Source organism: Salvelinus fontinalis, chromosome 38, assembly GCF_029448725.1.
Source record: "Salvelinus fontinalis isolate EN_2023a chromosome 38, ASM2944872v1, whole genome shotgun sequence".
NCBI classification, from domain to species: domain Eukaryota; kingdom Metazoa; phylum Chordata; class Actinopteri; order Salmoniformes; family Salmonidae; genus Salvelinus; species Salvelinus fontinalis.
This window is the reverse complement of record NC_074702.1, coordinates 31168792-31196699: the sequence shown is the minus strand read 5'-3', so window position 1 is coordinate 31196699 and position 27908 is coordinate 31168792. Positions and strand designations below refer to the sequence as shown.

Genomic DNA, 27908 nt, shown 5'->3' with positions numbered 1-27908 from the left:
TGTCAATATATACCATTTCCCCCCCCCCCCTCCTTGCTATGAATTTTACCCAACGGTAAATGCATGTTTAGGCCAGTGCTTGATTTGGCCTGAAATAGGTGCCAGTACTCATTTATATTTAGGTGCAGGAACTCAATACTTTTGATATATTATATAAGAGGTTCAGGAACTCTATCAGAAGAATATCCGAGGTGCCTTTACTCAGTTCCGGTGACCTCCTGCCCATGTCAAGTACTGCGCTTAGGTAAAAAGACAACTAATGACCCGTTTAACCACGCTGCTAACCTTAAAGACCAAATAGCTAATTTTTGTTTTCATGAATTATTACTAAATCCAAATTTTGACTTTGTGGCTGTGCTTTTGGGTAGAAACCATTCCTGGGTGCAAAAAGGTGAAAAAGAGAGGAAGATGTCTGGTGTCATGAAGAGCATGGAACAGTCATGCTGATGGAGGTATTAGGAAACAGTGCACGCAGTATTGGTCCAGTTTCATAGCTCTCCCTGATGTGGTGCTGAAACCCTTTGGTTGGTCTTGATATGAATTATTAATATACACTGAAGTCATCCCATCATTTTACATTCAGCAGCTTCCATTCAGCCGCTTATCCTACCAGTGCCAGTAAAATATATAACTACAGATGAAACAAACAAACATTGGTTAGCTAGTTTATTTGTTGAGTATTTTTTGTGGTTACATGTTTGAGAGTACAGTAAAATGTGTAAAGTAAAGAAACACAAAAAATGTCAGTCTTAAAAAACAAAAAAGTGTAGATCCGTATCCGTCAAGATACAAGCAAGGGGAAGTCATGAGGACATGAGAGGATAAAACATGGAGATGGTAGAGCGCTGTAGGGCAGATATGGACCCTGCTTAAAAAAGCGTCCTTCTTTCCTCTCATCCTCTGTGTCAGCACTGATCCAACATACTTGGATAGAATAAAAGTAAAGGTTCCACTTTATAGCTTTCACCAATCCAGACATGTCAGATCAGTGATCACTTCAAGAAGGGGAAGGAAGGATACATTTTCAAAGTATTCAAACAAGGCCAGTGTACTGCGAAGCAGGATGTATTTTTCGGGTTGTGCTGAAGCATGGGTAAAGCACGACTTAGGCTATAAATGGAGTCCCATCTGCTGACGCCCATGGTGGTTTTTAGGCCATCAGTGGAGCATCTACATGGCCAGATCACATCTTCCAGTTGAGCAGGCTGGATGACTTCACACACCCTGCAGCATCCAGTTTTCGACCACTGTTACACATTTTCGCCAAGTTCTGTCGATTGCAGAGAAGATGCCAGTCAGTTAAAAGCAAATGACGGTAAGATGAATATTATTGGAAATTGCACATTGTTATGCTTACATTAGCAGCCCTGGCAATGCTGTTGGGAGACTGTAAGGCAGCAAGCTCGTTGAGGATCCTCTTCAGATCGTTATTGTCAGGAGGTGCTGAAAGGAGATAGAGGAAGACAAAATTAAAGCTGTTGTAATTCCTTTTCTTATTAAAAAAAACAACAACTTGGTATTATGGCAGGTATAAGTTATAAATATGCATAATGTGTGGGCGTTTATGTACCTGGCACGGGTGACTGTTGCTGAGACTGAAGCTTTAGGTATGAATGCTCCAGCAGCTCTGCGATGGAAATCCGCTCTCTTGGGTTTCGTACCAAGCACCTCTGGTGGTAGAAAAACACAACAACATATCCCATCAGATCCATGTAATTCACAGTGAATCAAAACTCGGCCAAAAAGCCAATACACAGCGGAATCACTCACCTTCAACACATCTAGCAGATCCTTCTCTGCAATGTCAGGGAATTCTATCTCATGGGTCGGGTCAATGATGGCGTGTAGCTTGGTGATCTGGTTGGTGATGGCCTGGAATGGAGTCTTCCCATAGGTCATGCAGTACATGATGCAGCCAAGGGACCACACATCACCTTTAGTACTAATCTATGAATCAAATCAACAAAAACATTTAGTATACATCATTACACATGCATAACCGTCCAACGTTGATATAAATGAGTCCATATGGAATATGCATGTATTAAAAAGACATTGTTTTGGAAGGAAGGGACATCAGCTCACCTTAAAGCGTGCCTTCCCTGGCTGGGATGAAGTGTCTTTGATGGCTTCGGGAGGCATGTAGTTCAAGGTCCCCACCTGTGTTGAGGATTTTTTTCCTCGAAGATCAATATCCTGATTTTGGCAAGCTTCTGGTTATGCATACATACATTATGAACTACAGTTGGAGATGGGGGTTGTGCTCTTACCTGAGAATCTTTCATAATGCTCGTCACATCAGGCTGGATGCGGTTTGCAATGCCAAAGTCGATCAATTTCAGCGAGGCATTCACAATCACAAAATTGGCTGGCTTCAAGTCACTATGGACAATGCCTACACACACAAAAGTTACTGAAAAAACTAAAAAAAGATTCTCATAGAGTGCAATGTTTAGGTATGAGGAACTTAGAAAACATAATTGTTACTGATGAAGAGAGATATGGAGTTCAAGACAGATGGAGAGATAATAACCATGTTTGTGGATGGTCTGGACTGCCTCCAGCATATTCTTCCAGTAGAACTTCCTCTCCAGCGGGTTGACAGTTTTACGGTTCCGTAGCCAGGTGTTGAGGTCCAGGTTACCACATTCCATTAGCATGTAGATGTAGCTGTTGGTTATTTCACTGGAACACAAGAGAACTCGACTGATAAAATGCACTGCTCACGGGGAATCCCATGACATGTATAGTGGGATGGAACAGAGGACCACAATCGAAATACGTTGTGTTGGGGCCTCCTGAGTGGCACAGCGGTCTAAGGCACTGCATCGCAGTGTTGAGGCGTCACTACAGCGCGGGGTTTGATCCCTGCAAGCTGACTTCACTCGTCAGTTGAACGGTGTTTCCTCCGACACATTGGTGCGGCTGGCTTCCAGGTTAAACGAGCAGGTGTTGAGAAGCAGTGCAGGTTGGCGGGTCATGTTTCGAAGGACGCACGAGTCGACCTTCGCCTCTCCGTTGGGGAGTTGATTCAAGATTGATGAGACAAGATCGTAACTACCAATTGGATATCACGAAGAAAATAAAAAACACATATATATAACATAACTAAAATAAAAAAATAGAATTACGTTGTGTTATCCTTAATCTTTTTTTCTTCTCAAAAAAAAAAAGGCCATGTGACTATGTATTTTATTTTTATGTATGTACCAGTACCACCAGTTTTTGTGTTTTGGATGTACAGTGTATGCATTTATCAAAAAATCGAAATAATTTATTGCTAGACCCAAGCGGAATAAGTCAGAGTAACAAACACTGAACACTCACTAATCATACAGCTTGATGATCTGATCACTGTACTGCTGCAGGTGATTGAGATGCTCTATCTCATTCTTGTAGCTCTCCACTGTCTGGGGATCAGCCTCCTCCAGGTTCACATACTTCACAGCAAACAGCTGATTCCGTTGGTCCAGAACCTGGTACACCTGAAATGACAGAGGACCTACCATCAAACCAGCTAATCGGCCATCCAACCACCTGTAGTACTACTTCCCTGGTATCTTCCGGTTTCAAACAAATTGAAACAGGGAAGTACAATCTTAAATTGTCTAACAAGTAACTATCTTTTGTTTCCCGTTGCACAATGTTTTTGAGAGCTTTTGTTACATTGTGCCCTAATGAACAAGACAACTAGCCCCTACCTTACTGGATCCACCTCGGCCAATCATCTTCAGGACGAGGAACCGTTTGCCCTTTATCACAATGGACTCGTTTGAGAGAGCAGCGGTGGAACCCTGAAGTAAGGGACAAGTGCAGACATTCAACCATCACATTTCACTTGACATGGGCCTATAACTTAAACAGAAAACTCACACATAGAGAACATAACTAGGGCCATGAGTTCGCTCCTCCTGACCTGATGGCGTCTCAAGTGATCAGGGAAATCCCATGGATGGCGTTTGTGCTTTACCTGGTGGGTCTGTTGGGCATAGGACACCTGGCTGAGGGGGGTGCATGGCTGCTGCTGGGCAGGGACGGCTTTATGGGCTGCTGAGAGAGGGGCCGCAAATGGGGGGTTCCTCTTGACCACGGGGGTAACGTAACTGAGGAGAGAAGGGAATTCAAAAGTCAAAGAAAGTCCTATTTTTTTTGCATCACTGCTTCCCATCTATCCTCTTAAATCCAAGACGAAACACTCAAGGATCTCACCACGCTGTCTGCCGTGACTGAAGCCACGTCACAGGATGGATGACAGTCTAAACTTTGCACTACGACGGTTCAGATTAAAATATGATCATTTTTCAAGAGGTAGTTCTCAAAGTAACCTTTTCAAAGTAACTTTAGTTAATAAAAATATATTTTGTTTGGAGGGTAGCTTTGCTGTAGCGCAACTTCTTGCAGTGGGAAGTAATATTTTTCAGGGTAGCTTCCCCAACACTGACAATACCATTTCCTAATACATCTCAAGACCTGAAATAGAATCATTAGATTATGGTGATTAGGATCACTGCACAAGAGCTTTTATGTCAGATATATGTCCACTCCAGCCCCCTCACCTGTTGGCCCTGGGGTCTTTGTAGTTGGGCGTCTGGCAGGCGACGGGTGGGTTGAGTCTGGACGGGAGAGGGAGGGATGGGGTGGGCAGAGAGTCCACCAGACGTGGAATGGGCCTGAGATTAGGAGGAGTGTGCTTCTCCTGATGACGACCAAACACACACACAGATAAACCCAAAGGTTAAAATAGAAGAATCCAAAAGAAAACATAAGTGTTATGTGTCAAAACAGAGGAAAAAAGAGAGACGGAAATGTAGTTAACTCAGCCATAAGAATGAACAAACTAAATTGGAGTTTGATGCCAGCACTTATCATGTTGATGACACAGTAGTAACCCCAAAAATAAAAGAGCAAGCCAAACCTCTGGAGACACGACTCGGCTGACACGGGCTGGAATTTTCCACCCTGAAGACAGCTCCATGCTAGAGGGTTTGGGCTGTGTCTGGCTCAGAGGTAAACGGGCGGGAATCTCCGGCTCCCTCTCTCTACCATAGTTTGACAGACTCAATGACCCGTGGGACTGCGGCTCTGTAAAAAGAAACACGCATAAGGAATCTATTCAACTAAAACTTACATCAGGTTTGCAAGCTTTAAGCCGTTATCACTTTGTAGTCAGGATGAACAGGGTCATGTTCATTAGGTACCAAACAGGAGAAAACAGAGGGACTGCATTCTCCATTGCATGCCCTAACGAACACCACCAAGACATACAGCATAATTGACTAAATGTAAATGAAACCTACCTGGGACACACTCTCTGTCTTCTGCGGGGAGAAACTGGTAATTCCCGGCTTTTAGCTTCTGCATTGCCGTCTCAATTAGTTCAGTGGGCTTTGCGTTCACCTGAAGGGCTTTCTGTAGTATTGAGGTGCCTTTCTTGACCTGACCTATTGGAAGAACATGAACAAAAATCTCTTTAGTATCAAAACTCTATATTACGCACAATCGTTTATGTAAAATACAAAATGGGCAATCTACCTTGAGCCACCTCAAACTGAGCATGTGCTATGTGCACAAAGGCAAAGCCTTTGCAGTTGGATCTCACAACGATGAAGTTGTCCCGAGCGTCGTCTGGGTCATCAATACTACGGAGGACATTTTTAGACAGCCATCAAACCAATTCTAGAACACTAGAAACACATCTGAATACATGCATGTTTTTGTTTTTTTTGTTTTTTGTTTTCAAAAATATCCTGAAGTACACTCACCCTTTGAGTTCGGCAAATCGGACCAGCATCTTGACATAGCTTTCGTTTCTGCTGTACATTCCCAACGGCAGTCTGGAGAACACTCTGGAATAGCAGTCCTTAAGCTTTAGGAGAAGGTTGGTGTCTGTCTGAGGATTGCCCCTCTTCTCCAGCTTCGTCAGATAGAGCCGGCAAGCCTCAGGGGAGTTGGAACCGATTATCTGGTTTATATTGTCAGTGGTATCTACCATTGAAACAGCAGAGAACATAAACTCGATATGAGTGAGAAACTTTTTCCCCCACAAGTTTACCATTCCGTTAGTGAGCACCTCTTTGAATATGTGGGTGTGCGCCAACTAATGCTTTTCACTAAACACAGCTTTTTTGCACCGTCAACTACTAGGTCAAAATGGTTTCACTTCAATATAAAAAGGTACCTACCTTCCATCCTAGTGGCATCTCTCCTATCTTGCCTGTGCAGCAGTGTAGTGGTGGAGTCCACCATTCCCATGTCCTCCCATGGGCGTGGCTCAGGGCTAATGATCGGTGTCTGAGAGAGCACATCAAGAATGATATGATTGTCCAATCAACTCGTCTTTAAAATAGGATTATGTAAGATATCACATGCTCTGCTCTCCATGTTATTTTATATAATTGTAAACAGTTGGACCGGGTAAAAAAAATAATAATCGTACGCAATCTATAATTACAACTGAACCGGTGGGATTTTCATTCACAGACCTTTAGATTGAGGAGGTCCCCATCTTCAACACGCTTTTGGGCTGAGGACAAGGTGAACATGGCACTTGAACCAGATGTTTGCCTAAAACAAAGTTCCATTCATCAGTTTAGGCTTTGTAATCCGGTGTTTCCTTGAAATAGGTAAAAAACCTGGACCTTACCTGGACAAGTTACTTGGGATGAGAGCCTCCCTCTTCACTCGTCTTCCATCACTATCATCATCATCCATTTCTGAGAAAGAGCGGTGGACTACAGGCACTCTCCCTGGCTAGAAGGGCAGGATAATAAAGAACAAGAGATGATTTAAAGCCAGATAAGTGATGGGAAAAACTACTTTAAAACGAGGGCTCAAGATATGATATTCTCACGATACTTAGGTACCGTTACGACATGTATTACGAATCTCCCGATTCTATATGTATTGCGATTCAAAGTATCGATACAATATTGGAGTAAAAGTATCGATACAATATCGTCCAAAGTAATATTGCGATATGTAAATGTATCAACCCCACCCCAACACTATTTAAAACTACTACTAATAAAAACTCATGTAGGATCTTTAAAAGACTAAAATCAAACTTTACTATGCCAACGGCTCTCTTTCGTTGAGACGCAGACCTCCAAGCTGGAGCCTGGTCCTCTAGGGGTCCATTCCGTGGTTCCATTGTTCTAAGGGAATGAGAAGAACAATGTCAACATCAAAAATTTCACGAGACAGAATAGAAGAATGTAAATCCAAACAGAGAGAAGCTTGGTGTGAGAACTTGGCACTGTAAAAACAAAAAACTTGTCTTTTACCCTGAAGAAAATATACTGGATAGCTGCAAGTCGCCTGTACCGTCTGAGTTTCTGGAGACTTTGTGAAATTCTTTGCCATTTTTTGCAGAACCATTTATATTATAAGTTGAGACTGAAAGAAAAATTGTTTTGACAACACATTAAGACAATCAATATACAGTACTAAAACCCTAAAGCAGCATAATAGTGATTTCATTCAAATCTAGGGTGAAGAAACATGTTCATGTATTATACTATTTTTTGTCTTTGACGTAAAAAAAAAATAAACGAAGAAGATGGGCTTCCGGTTAATACAGATTTCAAATTGGATTGGAAATTGGACACAACTAACCTGGTACATTTTCCTTATCCTCAGAGGAAAGAAGTTCTGCTTTGCCCAGTGTCAAGTTCTGCATAGCAGCCTCCAGCAGGTCATTGGGTTTGGCATTCAGTTCAATGGCCCTCTGAAGTATCCAAGTACTTTTCTTCGTGTTGCCTTTTGAGATGGGATGGTAAAGACATAATAATCTTACTGACTAGATACCAATAATACTTTCCTGCAGCAGTATGGAGTTCCTGAATGGGAGTTTCACAGATTGGACTGATGCATTCATCATTGTCAGGATATGAATAACATGTTAGAGATTCAATAGTTGCTCTGTATTGGGTGAATATGAAAAAGCTGGTAAAACCATGGAGCCAAAGTTGAGTAAATAACCCAAATTGTGTTGCCTGTGTGTATAAATCATCTATGCCAGTCGACCCAAAGATTGTTGTGCATCTCTCTACCTTGAGACAGTTCAAACTGAGCGTGTGCAATGTGGACAAAAGCGAAATCCTGGCAGTGTGTAGTCGCAACGTTGAAGTTGCCCTCTGCCCCACTGGGGTCTTGAATTCTGAAAGAAATTAAAAGGACTCATTTCGACCATATGAAGGAAAAAAATAAATACCAAAAAGTTGTCTGTTAAAGGGGCAATCTGGGATTGGTACATACATTTCTAGACCTAAATTCTGAAATAAGCCATTGATTTTTTGAATAAAATAATTTACTGGTGTAAATGAGCTTAGTTCAACTGTCGGAATGCGTCAGAGACCCCAACATATACGCTTATTTTACTTCCATTATTTGTAAACCATGTAATTGTAAACAAACACTGAATAGCTTCAAAATGTTGATAGAACTGTAATGAAACAGCAGGGAGCAGGTCTCGAACCCTCGACCTCCTAGCCCGAGGTCCGGCGCGCTATCGACTGTGCCGCAAAAGCATGCTCAAGCGGCAGAGTCGATTTCCACGCTTATAAACCCAAGGTCGTTACAGAACTATTATTTTGAGCTCATGGATGGTCAGTCCTTGCATCCATGAATTTGAGAATGGTTACATCTTTGCTAGCCTTATCCCTCAGCTGTTAACCAAAAAGTGGCAGTGTGGCCACTTTGTAGTTTTCCCAAATCCTAGATTGCCACTTTAATATTATTAATTCACACCACACATTGTATTTAACTGATGTAGCTAAGTACAGTCAACAGAGGAACATGTTGCAAAACAAAGCTCAAGCCTCTCATGGTACACAGTATGATCATGGTTCACTCACACATTCAGCTCTGCAAATCTGACCAGCATTCTGGCATAGCTCTCATTTTGGCAGTGTTTCCCCAGTGGCATAGTTGAGAATACACGGGTATAGAAGTCTGTAAGCTTTGTGAGATGACTAGGATCCAAGTGAGGGTCTCCTTTCTTCTCCAAGACCATCAGATATGCGAGACACGTTTCAGGCGAATTTGAGCCAATGGCCTGGTTGATATTATCAGTGTCATCTGCATGAAAATGGGAGGAAAAAAGACAGTGAGTGACCGTTTGCAAACTCAGTAGCCTTCTATGGGCATATCATTATGTACAATATATGAGGCATGTTGTCTTCGCCATGGAACGAAGGAAATGGTTTTATTACCTTCGATTAGACATCTTGTTTTAATTCGGTCGAGCTTCTGACACAACATGGCAAGTTGGTGCTGTCTGTCTGTATGTTCCTCCTCCAACATCTCTGCAAAGAATGTAGCTAACGTCACCGTCGATTCGTTAGCTAATGGATATTGAGGTAGCTACTGACTGTACGCCTAGCTAGCTATTCACAGATATGTCATCTACGCTATAGTGCGATATATGCTTCTGATGTCTGAATCAACAAGCAGACAACGGACCCTGATGTAAATAACCAGCTCGCTGCGATATGTGTTGCTAAGTTAACGTCCTTAGCTAGCTAACCATTTGCATCTCGTCTAGCCAAAGCAAAGCTAGCTTAGCTAATAACGCGTTAGCTACTAGTTCTAGCTAGTTAGCTACCGGATTGTGGCGTATGCCGTAGCACAGATTTGCAAGGAAAGAAAACTATAAAGCAATCAAAAATATATATATTTTTACGTCGTACATTAGATTAAACCGCATCTCACCTTTTTATGAATGTAGTTTCACGTGAAATAATTACACTTCCCAGCTAAAAAAAAAATCAACAACTTCAGTCTGTCTGTTTAACACACATTCAAATCTACCACGTCCAAGTACTTCGTCAGCTCATTGGCCAGTTTGTATGGTTGACTACGCCCCAAATATTCAAAATACTCCGCCCACTTCGATTAAAATTATTTGTCATTTTGTAATTATGGAATTGCTCAAATGTACTTAAGTATCAAAAGTAAAAGTATAAACCATTTCAAATTCCTTACATGTTTTATTGACGGATAGCCAGGGGCACACTCCAACACTCAGACATATGTGTTGGAGTAAAAAGTACATTATTTTCTTTAGGAATGTAGTGAAGTAAAAGTAAAAGTTGGCAAAAAATATAAATAGTAAAGTAAAGTACAGATAGCCCAAAAAGCTACTTAAGTAGTCATTTAAAATATTTTTACTTAAGTACTTTACACCACTGGTTAATGGTCCTAATTATTTGGTCATAATAAATCCAGTTTGCCTGGATGACATTTATACTTTTATTAACCAAATGCTGTTTCTTTTTTGTTGCCTATTACATTTCACATAACAGCTCTTCTTTCAAGGAAGACAAAAAAAGCCAAAGTCCTATGATATGTTCTACCACTGGGGGGCAGAAGACCAACGCCTACCATAGCCCAGAGATACTTAGTGTGCCTCTTGCCCCGGCTTTGGTTCCACATCCTCTCCCCAGTTTCAAGATGGCAGCCATGAGGCTATGAAGAAGCGACAAATATTTATGGAATAAATAATGAGAACGGATGCTAGGTAGCAGCTGTTAAACACATACGCTTGGGATATGACTGGTGTCATTGTTGCAAGTGTGTTGTTTCGAGAGTGAAATTTACAAGGAAAAATACGTTGCATATCGGTGTGCTGATTTGCTAAGTTAGCGCTAGCTAGCCAAACACATGAATTCTGGGGACGGCCACATCTGATTCGCCAGCTGTCAACTAAGCAAGTATATTGAGCTGTGCGGTGAGTGTCTATTTTAGCAATGAAGACAATTAACTACCTGTCTATATCCGTTTCAGGCCCCCAAAAATCTAGCTAACGTTACCTAGACTTGATTAGAATGCCGCGTTCAAAACAACTGGGAACTCTGAAATCGCCGACTTAATTGCGTTCAAAACAACTCGGAACCCAGAAAAAAACGATCTCCAATGGGAAATCGATTTGAACGGTCATCCAACTCGGACCTCTTTCTTGAGTTCCGACCTGCATGATTTGAGATTTATATTTGTATGAGTTCTCAGTTGTTTTGAATAGATGATGCAGCAATTGAGCCCCACGGTGGTGGTCTCATAATATCCATAAACCTAGCGTTCAAACAGGGAAATTTACATTTAAGTCATTTAGCAGACGCTCTTATCCAGAGCGACTTACAAATTGGTGCATTCACCTTATGACATCCAGTGGAACAGCCACTTTACAATAGTGCATCAGATCTTTTAAGGGGGGGGGGGGGACAGAAGGATTGCTTTATCCTAGGTATTCCTTGAAGAGGTGGGGTTTCAGGTGTCTCCGGAAATGGTTCCAATAGTTCTTCGAACTTTAATTTTTCCCTTAGAGGATTTTCGAAACAATTAAATAAGGGTTGTTTCGTGTAGGCTTACCCTGGCGTGACGTTTTGATAACCATGGAAATCTCTCGGACAAGGTGACTTATCAATACATTTCTTTTTTAACCTTTATTTAACTAGGCAAGTCAGTTAAGAATACATTATTATTTACAATAACGGCCTACCAAAAGGCCTGTGTGGACGGGGGCTGGGATAAAAAAACATAAGACAAACACATCACGACAAGAAAAAACACTACATAAAGAGAGACCTAAGACAACGTAGCGTGGCAGCAACAAGTGACAACGGCACAACATGGCACAAACATTATTGGGCACAGACAACAGCACAAAGGGCAAGAAGGTAGAGACAACAATACATCACGCAAAGCAGCCACAACTGTCACTAAGAGTGTCCATGATTGAGTCTTTGAATGAAGAGATTGAGATAAAACTGTCCAGTTTGAGTGTTTGTTGCAGCTCGTTCCAGTCGCTAGCTGCAGCGAACTGAAAAGAGGAGCAACCCAGGGATGTGTGTGCTTTGGGGACCTTTAACAGAATGTGACTGGCAGAACGGGTGTTGTATGTGGAGGATGGAGGGAGTGAGGCCTAAGAGGGTTTTATAAATAAGCATCAACCAGTGGGTCTTGCGACAGGTATACAGAGATGACCAGTTTACAGAGGAGTATAGAGTTCAGTGATGTGCCTTTGGCTACTCCCTTGGTGACAGACAGTGGCTGAGATAGCAGATGTTCTGACTTTATACACTGCACTCTGAGAGAAGTAGTTAGCAAACCAGGCCAAAGACCCCTCAGAGACACCAATACTTCTTAGCCGGCCCACAAGAATGGAATGGTCTGCCGTATCAAAAGCTTTGGCCAAATCAATAAAAATAACAGCACAACTATTTACTCTCAGATTCGAAAATGCTAAGTAGCATCAAAGTAGACATGTTAAACTACAAATCCCTGCACGTTATCAAGCTGACACCTTTTCTAACAGGCATTATCAATTAACTTGCACAAGACAGTTTACATTTTTAAAGAAATATAGCCAATTTATTCATTACTACATTTAGCTAACATAGTTAATCCAGAGATTCCTACCTTTGCCTCGATTCGGCAGTCTCGTCCAGATCATGGCATTTGTAGTTCTTTATGATAGCCACATTAGCAGCTAATTAGCATTTCATTTTTGGGGGGCTAAATACAGGCAGATATATTGTTAGTCACATTGTCCTAGAGAGATTTACACGGTTATCAAAATGTCACGCCAGGATAAGCCTACATGAAACACAGCCCTTATTTTGTTCTAAAATCCCATATGGGAAACATTAATGGTGTAAAAACAATTGGAACCATTTCCCTGTTTGACCGCTAGGTTTTATGGGTATTATGACTCATAATGTGATACTTTTTTTAATTGCCAGGAGGAAGTAGTAACCAGGAAGAAAATAGCTAGCTAACTTTCTAGCTATGCTAATGCCAAAAGCTATTACAGCTAGCAAACTGACTCATTATTAGATGGATGTTGATGACAGTCTTGTTGGAAAATTCAGATTTATAAATCCAATTTGCTAATAATGGTATGTCCTCCTTTTAGCTCAGCTTCACCATGGCCATCTCTCAGTTTCGCCTTTTTAAGATTTGCACATGGCTTGCAACCTTCCTTTCATTCTTCAAAAGGTTGATATGCAGGTAAGGAACACCCATTATGGTGTATTGAAAGAAGCAAAACTGATCTAGAACCCTTTTGCCGTGTCAGATTTGGTCAAATCTGAAAGCCGTGGTCTGTAAGCTTTCCAGTCATTTTACTCTATGTGGAAATTAATGATATGGAATGTCACTCCTTGAGCACAACCAAACACATTAGCATAGAAATCAAATGCTATTTGCATGTGAAAATTGCTTCCTGTGGAATGCCTTTACTCTAAAATGTGTGTTTTTGTGGTGGCCCACAGTAAGCATATTTCCTGTTTTGACATAGATCTGGGAGGTTGCGAAAGCTAAGCGGGGATCAGATATCTCTTCCAACGACGGTTGATTTTTCATCAGTACCCAAACCGGTCAGTGATATACAAGTTTATAAGATGCATCATGTTAGCAATAATGTGCCGCAAGTGCTTAGTCGATTCCCCTAACAAACCTGCTTTCCCCCTATTGTCATTAATTACATCATCACCATTTATTGTGCAACCAACAGTCAATTTTTACTTTGTGGCATACTTAAATCCTTTCTCTTTATTTTCGTCATATTATCTGACCAAACCCTGTGCAGGCAGAGATTGAAGAATGGAGCTCGTGGGATGAAGATGGTCCCACAAGTATCAAGATCGAGGGCGGTAATGGCAATGTGCCACCACAGCCTGGCGAGGAAGAGGAACCAGACTACTTCAAAGACATGGCTCCCACCATCAGGAAAACACAGAAAGTAGGCTGGGTCTTCATTTAAAGCTGAAATTTGTGCCATTGTTCAACCCAGCGTCTTTTGTTGTTGTATTTGTTTTGTTTAGTTGATGAAACTCGGGAGAGGAGTGTCAGGCAACATGTAAACATTTTTTTGCAGTACTCCTTATACTCTCGTGTTATGTGCATGCAATGATGTCCAAGGGGATAAAGGTATTTGTTGTTTGACTTAACGTCTTTGTTGAAATATCCCAAATGGATGAGGCATTTTCACTAATTACGGATTCCAGCTCTAAGTGCATTTCTCAACACTAATTGGAGGTAGACTCAGCAATATACGTTTACCAGAAGGGAGTAGCAGGGTAACTCCAAACAAAAATAGTCTAAAGGGCGAGGCTGCACTGTTCAACATTTGTTTTCACCGAGCTATCACATGGCATGAGAGGGCGACGCAAACTGCCGTGGACATGCATTGATGCTTAACAGTATTTGTTTTGGTGATGACAACGAGTGCATCCTCTTGCCTCACACTCTGTCGACAATAACGCTGGCCACACTGCTGCTTGTAGTCACGCCATATCATATTGTTGAGTCTTAGTAGTTTTAACTTGTCTCCTTTCTCTCTGTCCCCACCCCAGATTGTACTGAAGAAGAGGGAGCCACTCAACTACTTGGTACCCGACGGCAGTGCGGGCTTCTCCAGCAGACTGGCAGCCACTCAGGACACCTCCTTCATCCAGCCATCTGTGAGTTTGTGTAGCATCGCACAAAGTACAGTGCCTATAGAAAGTTTACACCCTCTTGAGCTTTTTTTTCTCACATTTTGTTGCCATAAAATGTCATCTAAAATTAGATAAAATTGTAATTTTTCTTCCTACAGAGCTACACAACCTACTCCACCTTTTCAAAGTGAAAGTTATAGAAAATGTTCTAAATTAAGAAACACAACTGAAATATCATAGTTGGATAAGTCTCCTCCCCCCTATGTTAATAATTGGTGGAAGCACCTTTGACAACCTTTGCAGCTGTTAATAATTTAGAATGAGATTCTAACAACTTTGCACAACTCTCAGGGCAACAAACTCAGAAAAAAAAGAAAAGTCCTTTTTTCAGGACCCTGTCTTTCAAAGATTATTTGTAAAAAGCCAAACAGATCTTCATTGTAAAGGATTTAAACACTGTTTCCCATGCTTGTTCAATGAACCATAAACCATTAATGAACATGCACCTGTGGAACGGTCGTTAAGACACTAACATCTTACAGACGGTAGGCAATTAAGGCCACAGTTATGAAAACATAGTACACTGAAGAGGCCTTTCTACTGACTCTGAAAAACACCAAAAGAAAGATGCCCAGGGTCCCTGCTCATAAGCGTGAATGTGCCTTAGACATGCTACAAGGAGGCATGAGGACTGCAGATGTGGCCAGGGCAATGCGTTGCAGTATCCCTACTGTGAGACGCCTAAAACAGCGCTACAGGGAGACAGGGTGGACAGCTGATCGTCCTCGCAGTGGCAGACCACGTGTAACAACACCTGCACAGGATCGGTACATCCGAACATCACACTTGCGGGACAGGTACAGGACCGCAACAACAACTGCCCGAGTTACACCAGGAACGCACCATCCCTCCATCAGTGCTCAGACTGTCCACAATAGGCTAAAAGAGGCTGGACTGAGGGCTTGTAGGCCTGTTGTAAGGCAGGTCCTCACCAGACATCACCGGCAACAACGTTGCCTATGGGCACAAACCCACCGTCGATGGACCAGACAGGACTGGCAAAAAAGTGCTCTTCACTGACGAGTCGCGGTTTTGTCTCACCAGGGGTGATGGTCAGATTTGAGTTTATCGTTGAAGGATTGAGCGTTACACCGAGGCCTGTACTCTGGAGCAGGATCGGTTTGGAGGTGGAGGGTCCGTCATGGTTTGGGGGCGGTGTGTCACAGCATCATCGGACTGAGCTTGTTGTCATTGCAGGCAATCTCAAGATTTTGACCCCCCCCTTTGTTCAGGGACACATTATTCAATTTCTGTTAGTCACATGTCTGTGGAACTTGTTCAGTTTGTCAGTTGTTAAATTTAGTTACGCTCATACAAATATTTACATGTTAAATTTGCCGAAAATAAACACAGTTGACCGTGAGAGGACGTTTCTTTTTTTGCTGAGTTTATTTCCATTGTTTTTGTCAAAATTACTCAAACTCATAACATTTGGTTGGGGATCATATTGCTGACAGACAGCAATATTTTAACTTTGACTTAGATTCTTTTAAGCTGATTAAAGTCAGGACCGAGACTAGACCACACAGGAACACTCAACACCACTTGGAAAGCCATTCTGGTGTGTCTTTGGCATTAAAATGTGTGTAATTGTCTCGCTGAAAAAATGTACGTCTATCTCAGGTTTAGGTTTACAGAAGACCGAGTCGGGTAATCCGCTAACTTTTTTTATCCTGACAAAATCCGGATAAAATAAAGCATACCCATAAAATGATGTTGCCACCACATTACTTGAAAATAGAGAGGGTTTCACTCTGTTGTATTGGATTTGACCCTATCCTGTAGTTTTTAATATTACTTAACAGCCTTGTTGCAAACAGAATGGATCATTTGGAGTGGATTTATTTTTTATTTTTTACACAGGCTCATTTATTTTCACTTTGTCATACAGGCCAGTAATATGGAATGAATGCAACGCTGTTGGGATAGACCCACTAGAAATGCTTTTTAGTCCTAAATGAAATTTGCTTGAAAATCTGAGGCCAGTTTTTTTATATATTGCTGTCCGTCAAAGATTTCCAACCAAATGTAACGAGCTTGAGCAATTTTGACGAAAACAATGGATTTATGTTGCCCTAAGAGTTGTGCAAAATTGTTAGAATCTTATTCCAAGTGATTCACACACAGCTGTAATGGCTGCCAAAGGTGCTTCCACCAAGTATTGACTCAGGGGGGTGGAGACTTATCCAATTATGATATTTCAGTTTTTCTTCTTTTTCCTTACTTTGGAAAATGTTCTATAACTTTCACTTTAAAACTACGGAGTAGGTTGTCTTAATTGAATCCCTTAGATTTAAGGTGGAGAAATTTGAAAAAAGTTCAAGGGGGTGTTTACTTTCTATAGGCACTGTACTACTAGTCTCTTGTGACAGGCTGTTCTATAAATGTTATCTGTTGGCCTCTGCTGAATCTTAGATTCAGCAGAGGCCATCTCATTGTACGGTGGATTAGCGTTACTTATTATATTGATGAATACTGATTTTGCAAAGGTTGTATTTGAAGTTAGGGTGGGGTTTTTAACTTGAACGTTCTAATGCACACTGCTAACTGCTAAGTGTTGTACACAAATGTCTTTTGAAAGGGGCTGGGGAGGGGCTTTGAGAGAGGTGGCACTGCTCTATCCACTGTCTAGATTTCAAAACCTCAGCCACCAAAAGCTGAGAAGCTAGCCAACGCCTGTCCAATTTCTTGTTTCAAGGATTACAGACCATCTCTCTCTAGCAATATGATGAAGTCTGAGCTTCTTTTTAGTTCACCATCTCAAAAGTTGTCTGTTTTAGTTGGACCAGTGCCGTGACATTGTTCATTCCCAGGAGTGCACAAGTCCTCCAGGGCCACAGTTCTCTGTATTCAGGTTGAATAAAGGTTTTAGAATGTTGTGAAGAACAGTTGCTAATGGAGATTAGGTCCCACTGCCATCCTATACTGTGTCAGCGACTGTCCTGACTGCATTCCTGTCCTCCTCTCTGTCCCACAGTCTGAGCTTGGAGACATGGATACCTGGCATGAGGACGCCAACGCCTGGGAGGATGAGTCGTCAGATGCTGCCTGGGAGGCCGATTTGGTGCTCAGGTGATAGCATTTTTAATAATTTGAAGAGCAGGCGTATTCAAATTTTATACTACAGGTCCAGAGCCTGCTGGTTTTCTGTTTTACCTGATAATGAATTTCACCTAACTGGTGTCCTAGGTCTAAATGGGGGGGGGGGGGGGCGGGCAGTGGAACTGGCTTCGAGGTAGTCTGCGTGGGACTGATTTCTTCATCCTGCTCCCAACCGCTATCTGCATAACTATTTCTGAACCCGACCGCTGTCCTGCGATGTTATTTTAGGCGTATGTGACGCAGCTCACTTGCCAGCCATGGTCCCAGCAATGTTGTGCTCATTAGGTAATATTGCAAAAATGCACATTTGTGGCCTGCTGGAGGTCATTTTGCAGGGCTCTGGCAGTGCTCCTCCTTGCACAAAGGCGGAGGTAGCGGTCCTGCTGCTGGGTTGTTGCCCTCCTACGGCCTCCTCCACGTCTCCTGATGTACTGGCCTGTCTCCTGGTAGCGCCTCCATGCTCTGAACACTACGCTGACAGACACAGCAAACCTTTTTGCCACAGCTCGCATTGATGTGCCATCCTGGATGAGCGGCACTACCTCAGCCACTTGTGTGGGTTGTAGACTCCGTCTCATGCTACCACTAGAGTGAAAGCACCGCCAGCATTCAAAAGTGACCAAAACATCAGCCAGGAAGCATAGGAACTGAGAAGTGGTCTGTGATCACCACCTGCAGAACCACTCCTTTATTGGGGGTGTCTTGCTAATTGCCTATAATTTCCACCTTTTGTCTATTCCATTTGCACAACAGCATGTGAAATTTATTGTCAATCAGTGTTGCTTCCTAAGTGGACAGTTTGATTTCACAGAAGTGTGATTGACTTGGAGTTACATTGTGTTGTTTAAGTGTTTCCTTTATTTTTTTGAGCAGTGTTTTTGTGTATTGGGAATACATAGACTCTCAAGGATACAGTTGAAGTCTGAAGTTTTTCACAATTCCTGACATTTAATCCCAGTAAAAATGCCCTGTCTTAGGTCAGTTAGGATCACCACTTTATTTTAAGAAAGTAAAATCTCAGAATAATAGTAGAGAGAATGATTAATTTCAGCTTTTATTTATTTCATCACATTTCCCGTGGGTCAGAAGTTTACATACACTCAATTAGTATTTGGTAGCATTGCCTTTAAATTGTTTAACTTGGGTTAAATGTTTCGGTTAGCTTACTACAACCTTCCCACAATAAGTTGGGTGAATTTTGGCTCATTCCTCCTGACAGAGCTGGTGTAACTGAGTCAGGTTTGTAAGGCCTCCTTCCTCGCACACGCCTTTTCAGTTCTGCCCACAAATTTTCTATAGGATTAAGGTCAGGGCTTTGTAATGGCCACTCCAATACCTTGACTGTGTTGTCCTTAAGCCATTTTCCCACAACTTTAAGTATGCTTGGGATCATTGTCCATTTTGGAAGACCCATTTGCGACCAAGGTTTAACTTCCTGACTGATGTCTTGAGATGTTGCTTAAATATATCCACATTTTCCTTCTCATGATGCCATCTATTTTGTGAAGTGCACCAGTCCCTCCTGCAGCAAAGCACCACCACAACATGATGCTGCCACCCCCGTGCTTCACATTTGGGATGGTGTTCTTCGGCTTGCAAGCCTCCCCCTTTTTCCTCCAAACATAACGATGGTCATTATGGGCAAACAGTTCTATTATTGTTTCATCAGACCAGAGAACATTTCTCCAAAAAGTACGATCTTTGTCCCCATGTGCAGTTGCAAACCGTAGTCTGACTTTTTTAGGTTTCGGAGGTTTTGGAGCAGTGGCTTCTTCCTTGCTGAGCGGCCTTTCAGGTTATGTCTATAGGACTCGTTTTATTGTGGATATAAATATGTTTTTACCTGTTTCCTCCAGCATCTTCACAAGGTCCTTTGCTGTTCCAGGATTGATTTGCAATTTTCGCACAAAAGTACGTTCATCTCTAGGAGACAGAACGCGTCTCCTTCCTGAGCGGTATGACGGCTGCGTAGTCCCATGGTGTTTATACTTGAGTACTATTGTTAGTACAGATGAATGTGGTACCTTCAGGCGTTTGGAAATTGCTCACAAGTAGGAACCAGACTTGTGGAGGGCTACAATTTGTTTCTGAGGTCTTGGCTGATATCTTTTGATTTTCCCATGATGTCAAGCAAAGAGGCACTGAGTTTGAAGATAGGCCTTGAAATACATCCACAGGTACACCTCCAATTGCCTCAAATGATGTCAATTAGCCTATCAGAAGCTTCTTTAGCCATTACATCATTTTCTGGAATTTTCCATGCTGTTTAAAGCCAAAGTCAACTTAGTGTATGTACATTTCTGACCCACTGGAAGTGTGATTAAGTGAAATAATCTGTCAGCATACAATTTTTGGAAAAATGACCTGTGTCATGCACAAAGTAGATGTCCTAACCGACTTGCCAAAACTATAGTTTGTTAACAAGAAATTTGTGGTGTGGTTGAAAAACGAGTTTTCATGACTCCAGCCTAAGTGTATGTAAACTTCCGACTACAACTGTATACGCATAAGACTGTTCTTGTGTGTGCAATGTAGGGCTGACCCCATTTAGTCGATTGTTTGGTCGATAGGCTGTTGGTCGACTGCGATTTCTTTTGTCGACCAGTAGCAAAACAAAGTGAATCATGGTGTACAAGACACCTGTCAGATTTGTGCCTGTCAGAGTGGACTGTGTGGAGGCTGTGGGGATGGCACAGTCCCATCACTCTACAATTTGTGCTACTGGGAATGTGTATGGTTACATTACGTAAGAACAGTGATGCAACACTAAGAAAAAATATTATTTCATAACAAATGTGCTTTCTCCCGCGATGGCGGTCGCTCTCTGCGGAAACACATAAGTGCGCTGTTGAATTGGCGCTTTTTCCTAGACCATGTTGCTATGTGAGTAATATCAAAGTTAAACAGCATATTGGTGTTGAGAACCAGTAGTGGCAAAAGTACCCGATTGTAAAAGATAACTTAACGGTACTGTTTTTATTGTATTTATTTTGTTGTATTAAATTCTTATTTTTTAGGATAGCTAGGGGACACTCCAACTCTCAGACATAATTTACAAACAAAGTGTTTGTTTAGTGATCCCGCCAGATCAGAGGCAGTAGAATGACCAGGGATGTTCTTGATAAGTGCGTGAATTAGACCATTTCCTGTCCTGCTGAGCATTCAAAACGTAACAAGTACTTTTGGGTGTCAGGGAAATTGTATGGAGTAAAAAGTACATTATTTTCAATTCGAATGTAGTAAAGTAAAAGTTGTGAAAAATATAAATACCCCCAAAAAGGACAAGTTGTATTTTACTCAAGCAATTTACACCACTGTTGAGAACAATGGGTGGAGGCAGCAGTGGTGTTAGGAGACGAGAAAACAGCCCTTGCCTTCATTTTCTAAGAAAAGTGAGGCGAGAGGAAACCCCAACTTAATTAGGTCTATAATCAATAGCCTAAATGTTAAATGTATATGTGGCAAGAATAAGTATGTGAACACTTTGGAAATACCTGGATTTCTTCATCAATTGGTCATAAAATTGGATCTGATCTTCATCTAGTTCACAACAATAGACAGTCTGCTTAAACTAACAACACACAAACAATTACACGTTTTCATGTCTTTATTGAACACACCGTGTAAACATTCACAGTGCAGGGTGGGAAAAGTATGTGAACCCTTGGATTTAATAACTGGTTAACCCTCCTTTGCCAGCAAAAACCTCAACCAAACGTTTTCTGTAGTCAGGAGGAATTTTGGACCATTCCTCTTTGCTGAACTGAAACAGTTTAGTAATATTCTTGGGATGTCTGTTGTGAACTGCTCTCTTGAGGTCATGTCACAGCATCTCAATCGGGTTGAGGTCAGGACTCTGACTGGCCCACTCCAGAAGGTGTATTTTCTTCTGTTGAAGCTATTCTGTTGATGATTTACTTCTGTGTTTTGAGTCGTTGTCCTGTTGCATCACCCGACTTCTGTTGAGCTTCAATTGGCGGACAGATAGCCTAACATTCTCCTGCAAAATGTCTTGATAAACTTGAATTAATTTTTTCTCGTCGATGATAGCTGGCTGTCCAGGCCCTGAGGCAGCAAAGCAGCCCCAAACCATGATGCTCCCTCCACCAGACTTTATAGATGGGATGAGGTTTTGATGTTGGTGTGCTGTGCCTTTTTTTTCCTCCACACATTGTTGTGTGTTCCTTCCTTCCAAACAACTCAACTGTATTTTCATCTGTCCACAAAATATTTTGCCAGTAGCGCTGTGGAACATCCAGGTGCACTTTTGCAAACTTCAGATGTGCAGCAATGTTTTTTTGGGACAGCAGTGGCTTCTTCCGTGGTGTCCTTCCATGAACACCATTCTTGTTTAGTGTTTTACGTTTCGTAGACTCGTCAACAGCGATGTTAGCATGTTCCAGAGAATTCTGTAAGTCTTTAGCTGACACTAGGATTCTGCGTTGTGCTCTTGCAGTCATCTTTGCAGGACGGCCACTCCTAGGGAGAGTAGCAACAGTGCTGAACGTTCTCCATTTATAGACAGTTTGTCTTACCGTGGACTGATGAACATCAAGGCTTTTAAAGATACTTTGGTAACCCTTTCCAGCTTTATGCAAGTCAACAATTCTTAATCATATGTCTGAGATCTATTTTGTTCGAGACATGGTTCGCATCATGCAATGCTTCTTGTGAATAGCAAACTCAAATTTTGTGACTTCAATTATTATGATTTTTTTTATAGGGCAAGGCAGCTCCTAACTAACATCTCTAATCTCGTCTCATTGATTGGGCTCCAGGTTAGCTGACTCCCTACCCCAATTAGCTTTTGGAGAAGTCATTAGCCTAGGGGTTCACATACTTTTCCCAACCTACACTGTGAATGTTTAAATCATGTATTCAATATAGACAAAAATACAATCATTTGTGTTATTAGTTTAAGCACACTATTTTTGTCTATTGTTGTGACTTAGATGGTCAGATCAAATTTGATGACTAATTTTAAGCAGAAATCCAGGTTATTCCAAAGGGTTCACATACTTGTGACTTCTTGCCACTGTAAATAATCCATATATATCAACAGAAATAAGACAGATCCTGCTTTTGTTGCTTTTTTGTGTGTTTGTTTAATAGCCTATTCATTCCGTCAGCACCAAGCCTCGCGCAATCACGTCGGATAAACAATTTCACATTCGTCTGTTTTTAATCTTTGCTATGCTGTAATAAAGGTTCCAAATTGTCAGGAAAAATAATATTTTATAATAACCCTCTTTTTTTCTTGATCTTCTTATTGTTATTATTATGATCATCCTTATGACATTATCATTAGTAAGCTTATATAACATCCTTGTATAACCACCATCGAGCTGTAGGCCTAAGAGTGCGTCCTGTTTAGTCTTAATACCGGAACTTACTTAGGCCTATATTTAAATACTTAGGTAGGCTACTGTATCAATTAATCATTCATTCATGTCATCACACAGCATACGAGTCATTCATGATTTGAAATGCAATCCAGCATTTTTGTTTTAAAGTAACGCATTCCTTGAGTAATTGACGTAAATAATAATTAAACCGTTCCATTTCGGAAATTGCGTTCATGAATGAATGCGACTGTTTTGAGTCTTTGCTGTAATAAAGGCTTCACACAAAAAAAGAAAAAATATTGACCTCCAATATTTTCCATAAAAAGTTACATTTATTCCACACATCTGACTTCCTCCTGAGCATCCATTAAAACATTCCCCCGTTTCGAGTTTATTTGTCACGTCCTTTGCATCCATTTCGCTGTCACGTGTTCGGAGTTTGTTATAACCAAGTTATTGATGTGATTTTGGTATACGGTCAGTCCCCATTGGGCACATGCATGCGATGCATACATTTGTCATGTAAATAGAGCAAGGGTTTAGGGAATAAGGAATGTTTTTCCTAAACAAATAAAGGATTTCGGTAAAATAACTTTTCAGTCAGAAATGGCTGTATTTATGTTGTAGCTTCAGCAAAAAAAAATACAATAAATTGATGTTCTGTGGTGGTCACTGCAGCAGGGAGGCCAGAGAGACGATGGTTGCTAGTCACACAGTCAGGCCCTACACAATCAAATCAAATGCGGTCATACTCCCTGTAGTCATTTGTGTGTCTTCAATTATTTCATCAAACGGTGTGCTTAAAGCATCAGACAAGCTCAGTGCATATAGTTGATTTGATTAAAACACATAGGATGTGTAATTTTATGGAAAAATACACGTTTAAAAATTTGGACCAGACGACTCGAGGTCGCCCAAAAAAATTAATTGTCTGGGACAGCCCTAGTTCAATGTGAAAATCCTGTCATATTACTGTCATATTGTCAAGAGATCTGCAAGTTTAGTTGTTATCCAGCAGGTGGCAGTGTATTAAGAATGTTCAGCACTGAGTCAACATGAAAGAAAGGCATTATTTGCACACAAATTCTGGCTTCAGGGTAACTTGGTTGGCAGTACTTTTTTTTTTTTCTCTCTCTACCTCTGAACTATCACCTTTGCTCTCAAAAAGCTTAGTAATGAGGTTTGTTGCAATCCTTTTAAACTCGCACCTTTTTGTGTTTCCCTGTCTACCAGACAACAGAAGATGGCCGAGAGAGAAAAGCGTTCCATGGAGCAGCAGAGGAAGAAGATGGAGAAGGAGGTTCAGAGGATGATGAAGAAGGACCAGAAGATTGCTGTCAAGCTCTCGTAACATTTTTTTTTTTTTAGAGCACTCATCCCGTGAGCCGGAGGGCAATAAAAGAAACACTTAGACAAACGTCATCACGCTATCCTCTAGTATTCTCCACACGAAGATCATCTATACTCAACAGAGCGGTCATTTAAAAAAAATCTCTGTCCACCAGCCATCATTCGAGACATGGCTTGGCCAATGTGATGATTGTTCAATGACTGTTGCATTTAGCTTTCGGGAAGGCACCTCATACCTGGGATGTGTTCATTAGGGCGCACAATGGAAATTAGCGTTTTTTCTTTTATCTGACAAGTCCAGGCAGTCACCCCCTGTAATCAGTCCATTTCTTTTTCTTTCTTTTTTTTTGCGTAGAATGAACTCTACCCTGGTTTACAGTAGAAGTCAGAAGTTTACTTACACCTTAGCCAAATACATTTAAACTCAGTTTTTCACAATTCCTGACATTTAATCCTAGTAAAAAATGCCCTGTCTTAGGTCAGTTAGGATCACCACTTTATTTTAAGAATGTGAAATGTCAGAATAATAGAGAATTGTTTATTTCAGCTTTTATTTTCATCACATTCCCAGTGGGTCAGAAGTTTACATACACTCAATTAGTATTTGGTAGCATTGCCTTTAAATTGTTTAACTTGGTCAAATGTTTCGGGTAGCCTTCCACAAGCTTCCCACAATAAGTTGGGTGAATTTTGTCCCATTCCTCCTGACAGAGCTGGTGTAACTGAGTCAGGTTTGTAGGCCTCCTTGCTCGCACATGCTTTTTCAGTTCTGCCCACAAATTTTCTATAGGATTAAGGTCAGGGCTTTGTGATGGCCACTCCAATACCTTGACTGTGTTGTCCTTAAGCCATTTTGCCACAACTTTGGAAGTATGCTTGGGGTCATTGTCCATTTGGAAGACCAATTTGTGACCAAGCTTTAATTTCCTGACTGATGTCTTTAGATGTTGCTTCTATATATCCACATAATTTTCCTTCCTCATGATGCCATCTATTTTGTGAAGTGCACCAGTCCCTCCTGCAGCAAAGCACCCCCACAACATGATGCTGCCACCCCCGTGCTTCACGGTTGGGATGGTGTTCTTCAGCTTGCAAGCCTCCCCCTTTTTCCTACAAACATAATGATGGTCATTATGGCCAAACAGTTCTATTTTTGTTTCATCAGACCAGAGGACATTTCTCCAAAAAGTACTATCTTCATCCCCATGTGCAGTTGCAAACTGTAGTCTGGCTTTTTTATGGCGGTTTTGGAGCAGTGGCTTCTTCCTTACTGAGCGGCCTTTCAGGTTATGTCAATATAGGACTTGTTTTACTGTGGATATAGATACTTTTGTACCTGTTTCCTCCAGCATCTTCACAAGGTCCTTTGCTGCTGTTCTGGGATTGATTTGCACTTTTTGCACCAAAGAACGTTCGTCTCTAGGAGAAAGAACGCGTCTCCTTCCTGAGCGGTATGACGGCTGCGTGGTCCCATGGTGTTTATACTTGCGTACTATTGTTTGTACAGATAAACGTGGTACCTTCAGGCATTTGGAAATTGCTCCCAAGGATGAACCAGACTTGTGTTCTTGGCTGATTTTCTTTTGATTTTCCCATGATGTCAAGCAAAGAGGCACTGAGTTTGAAGGTAGGCCTTGAAATTCATCCTCAGGTACACCTCCAATTGACTCAAATGATGTCAATTTATCAGAAGCTTCTGAAGCCATGACATAATTTTCTGGAATTTTCCTAGCTGTTTAAAGGCACAGTCAACTTAGTGTATGTAAACTTTTGACCCACTGGAATTGTGATACAGGGAATTATAAGTGAAATAATCTTTCTGTAAGCAATTTTAGGACAAATTACATGTGTCATGCAAAGTAGATGTTTTAACTGACTTGCTAAAACTATAGTTTGTTAACAAGAAATTTGTGGAGTGGTTGAAAGACGTTTTAATGACTCCAACCTAAGTGTATGTAAACTTCGACTTCAACTGTAATTGCAGTTCGTGTGACAATGCTTTATTGAATCTGGTTAAATAAATACTTTGCAATGCCCTATATCAAAGACTTGCTATCAAATGTCACTCTGGCTAGGTATGACTCTGGGTTCAGTAATTAGATTTGTGTTATAGAAAACAAAGAAACTGTACATTTTTGTATTTCCCAGGAATATGTGTAAATATTCTGGTACCTATAGTACAAGTGGACTCTCAAGAGACCTATTTCTCTGACATTGTCTTATAACATGAAGGACGAAGGTGTGTAATTAAATGTAAGTCTCACTGTATATCAGTTACATACATCCCTTTGTTGCCTTGGTTATTGTGCTTTTTAATTATGTTTCTCGTCGTCATTGTTCGAAAACACATTCTCTCATTGATGTTGCTTGATATTCCTGATGTACTTTTACTGTACAGCCTTCAATATACTGGAATTTCACATTTTAATTGAAGGCTTAAAAATAAGTTTCAAACTGAGGGTGTGGACACTGTCAAAGGGATTTGGGAATTTAATTGAGCCTTACTCAAGAGTTGGCTGTGGATTCCTATGGTAATCCTGTGGTTACTGATCTGCCAGGCTCAACATCTTGAACATCTTGAATAATCAAAAGATTTCCCTGCTTGTTCTTATCCCTGCTTTTTAATACACCAAAATAGAAGCGACTCCTCTTTAATGACTTTGCCTTTTGTTATTATGTTGAATGTGGGTTTTTATTTTATTTTACACGTTCAATGTAGCGTAACACACACAAACTGTGTTATCTGAGACAACTTGGTGATCAGACTTGGATGGCCAACTGACATCCTTGATCGGTGATCATAGTAAATACAAAGATGCAGAGCTCCGTGCTCCCCTCCTGTAATTTGTGGCCAGTTAGTAACAGAATCGGTCAATAGATTTCATAAGTCAAAGCCTTTTGCATTGACTGGACTAATAACCTGTTACGTATCAATATGATTTTGGTATGGTCAATCGATGTCGAATCAATTGGAGCTTTTTGTGATGGAAGTGTGCGTGTGCGCTTGTGTGCGAGTGCCCAGCAACCGGTGTATGAGACTGGAATGTCAAGCAGAAGGGTCTAGTTGCCATGGAAACATATATGCAGAGATGGAGCTGAATTCCATAAGGCATTTGCAATTAAACAGACCTGTTGGATTGGAATAACTGATAGTCCCTTTTACACATTTGTGTTTTCCTTGTACCCTCACTGGGGTATCCTGTATATAATATGGGGATTCTGGCAAAAATAGTTTTTATATTGAATGTCTAAATGAACGATGCCTTTGAAACAGTGGTGTTTTCATGGTTATTTTAGGTGTGGCTTTGTGGTAAATGAGGGATTCATTTCTGTTTTTTCAGAGACTCTTGATATCGACGATATTGAGAATATTGATAGTATTATATTACCCATTGCATGGAACATTGGATCAGGAAGAAAGAGGTTGTTAGCCACAGAGAATTATGAAAATAATACTGCTGACATTTTCCCTTTTTGCTTTCTTCGCAAATACTTCTTCCAATTGTTATCAAAGTCAGCATGATGGGGATACATGCTTATGTTTGTCTTTGTCAAATGTCTTTTTTTGCACATTCCTTAATTTTCTGTAATAAATCTCTGGATCCCTTTTCAA

The 27908-nt window shown here is 41.1% G+C and overlaps 2 protein-coding genes across 3 annotated transcripts; one reads left to right on the top strand and one right to left on the bottom strand.

Annotated features, from left to right (window-relative positions):
• Positions 1-649: 649 nt before the first annotated feature.
• On the bottom strand, positions 650-9843 carry LOC129837236 (dual specificity protein kinase Ttk-like). Of its 2 annotated transcripts, none has more exons than XM_055903244.1 (25): positions 9712-9843; positions 9213-9320; positions 8856-9078; positions 8052-8158; positions 7615-7758; positions 7284-7395; positions 7070-7154; positions 6644-6750; positions 6483-6564; positions 6183-6291; positions 5763-5985; positions 5533-5639; positions 5298-5441; positions 4916-5082; positions 4557-4696; positions 3971-4103; positions 3702-3794; positions 3328-3485; positions 2534-2685; positions 2271-2395; positions 2086-2160; positions 1771-1947; positions 1571-1670; positions 1358-1443; positions 650-1270 (listed from the first exon to the last, which is right to left on the bottom strand). In XM_055903244.1, the coding sequence occupies exons 2-25, from the start codon at positions 9301-9303 to the stop codon at positions 1184-1186; spliced, it is 3027 nt and encodes a 1008-aa protein (XP_055759219.1). In that variant the 5' UTR covers positions 9304-9320; positions 9712-9843; the 3' UTR covers positions 650-1183. The 2 variants fall into 2 exon arrangements, with proteins under 2 accessions (XP_055759219.1, XP_055759218.1); XM_055903243.1 differs by having other exon boundaries at positions 9213-9305; positions 9712-9842.
• On the top strand, positions 8987-27908 carry LOC129837238 (receptor-binding cancer antigen expressed on SiSo cells-like). Its single transcript, XM_055903245.1, has 8 exons — positions 8987-9106; positions 10305-10729; positions 12914-13008; positions 13298-13376; positions 13589-13741; positions 14355-14462; positions 17476-17570; positions 24179-27908. Exons 3-8 carry the CDS (start codon positions 12926-12928, stop codon positions 24294-24296), a joined length of 636 nt encoding a protein of 211 aa, XP_055759220.1. The 5' UTR covers positions 8987-9106; positions 10305-10729; positions 12914-12925; the 3' UTR covers positions 24297-27908.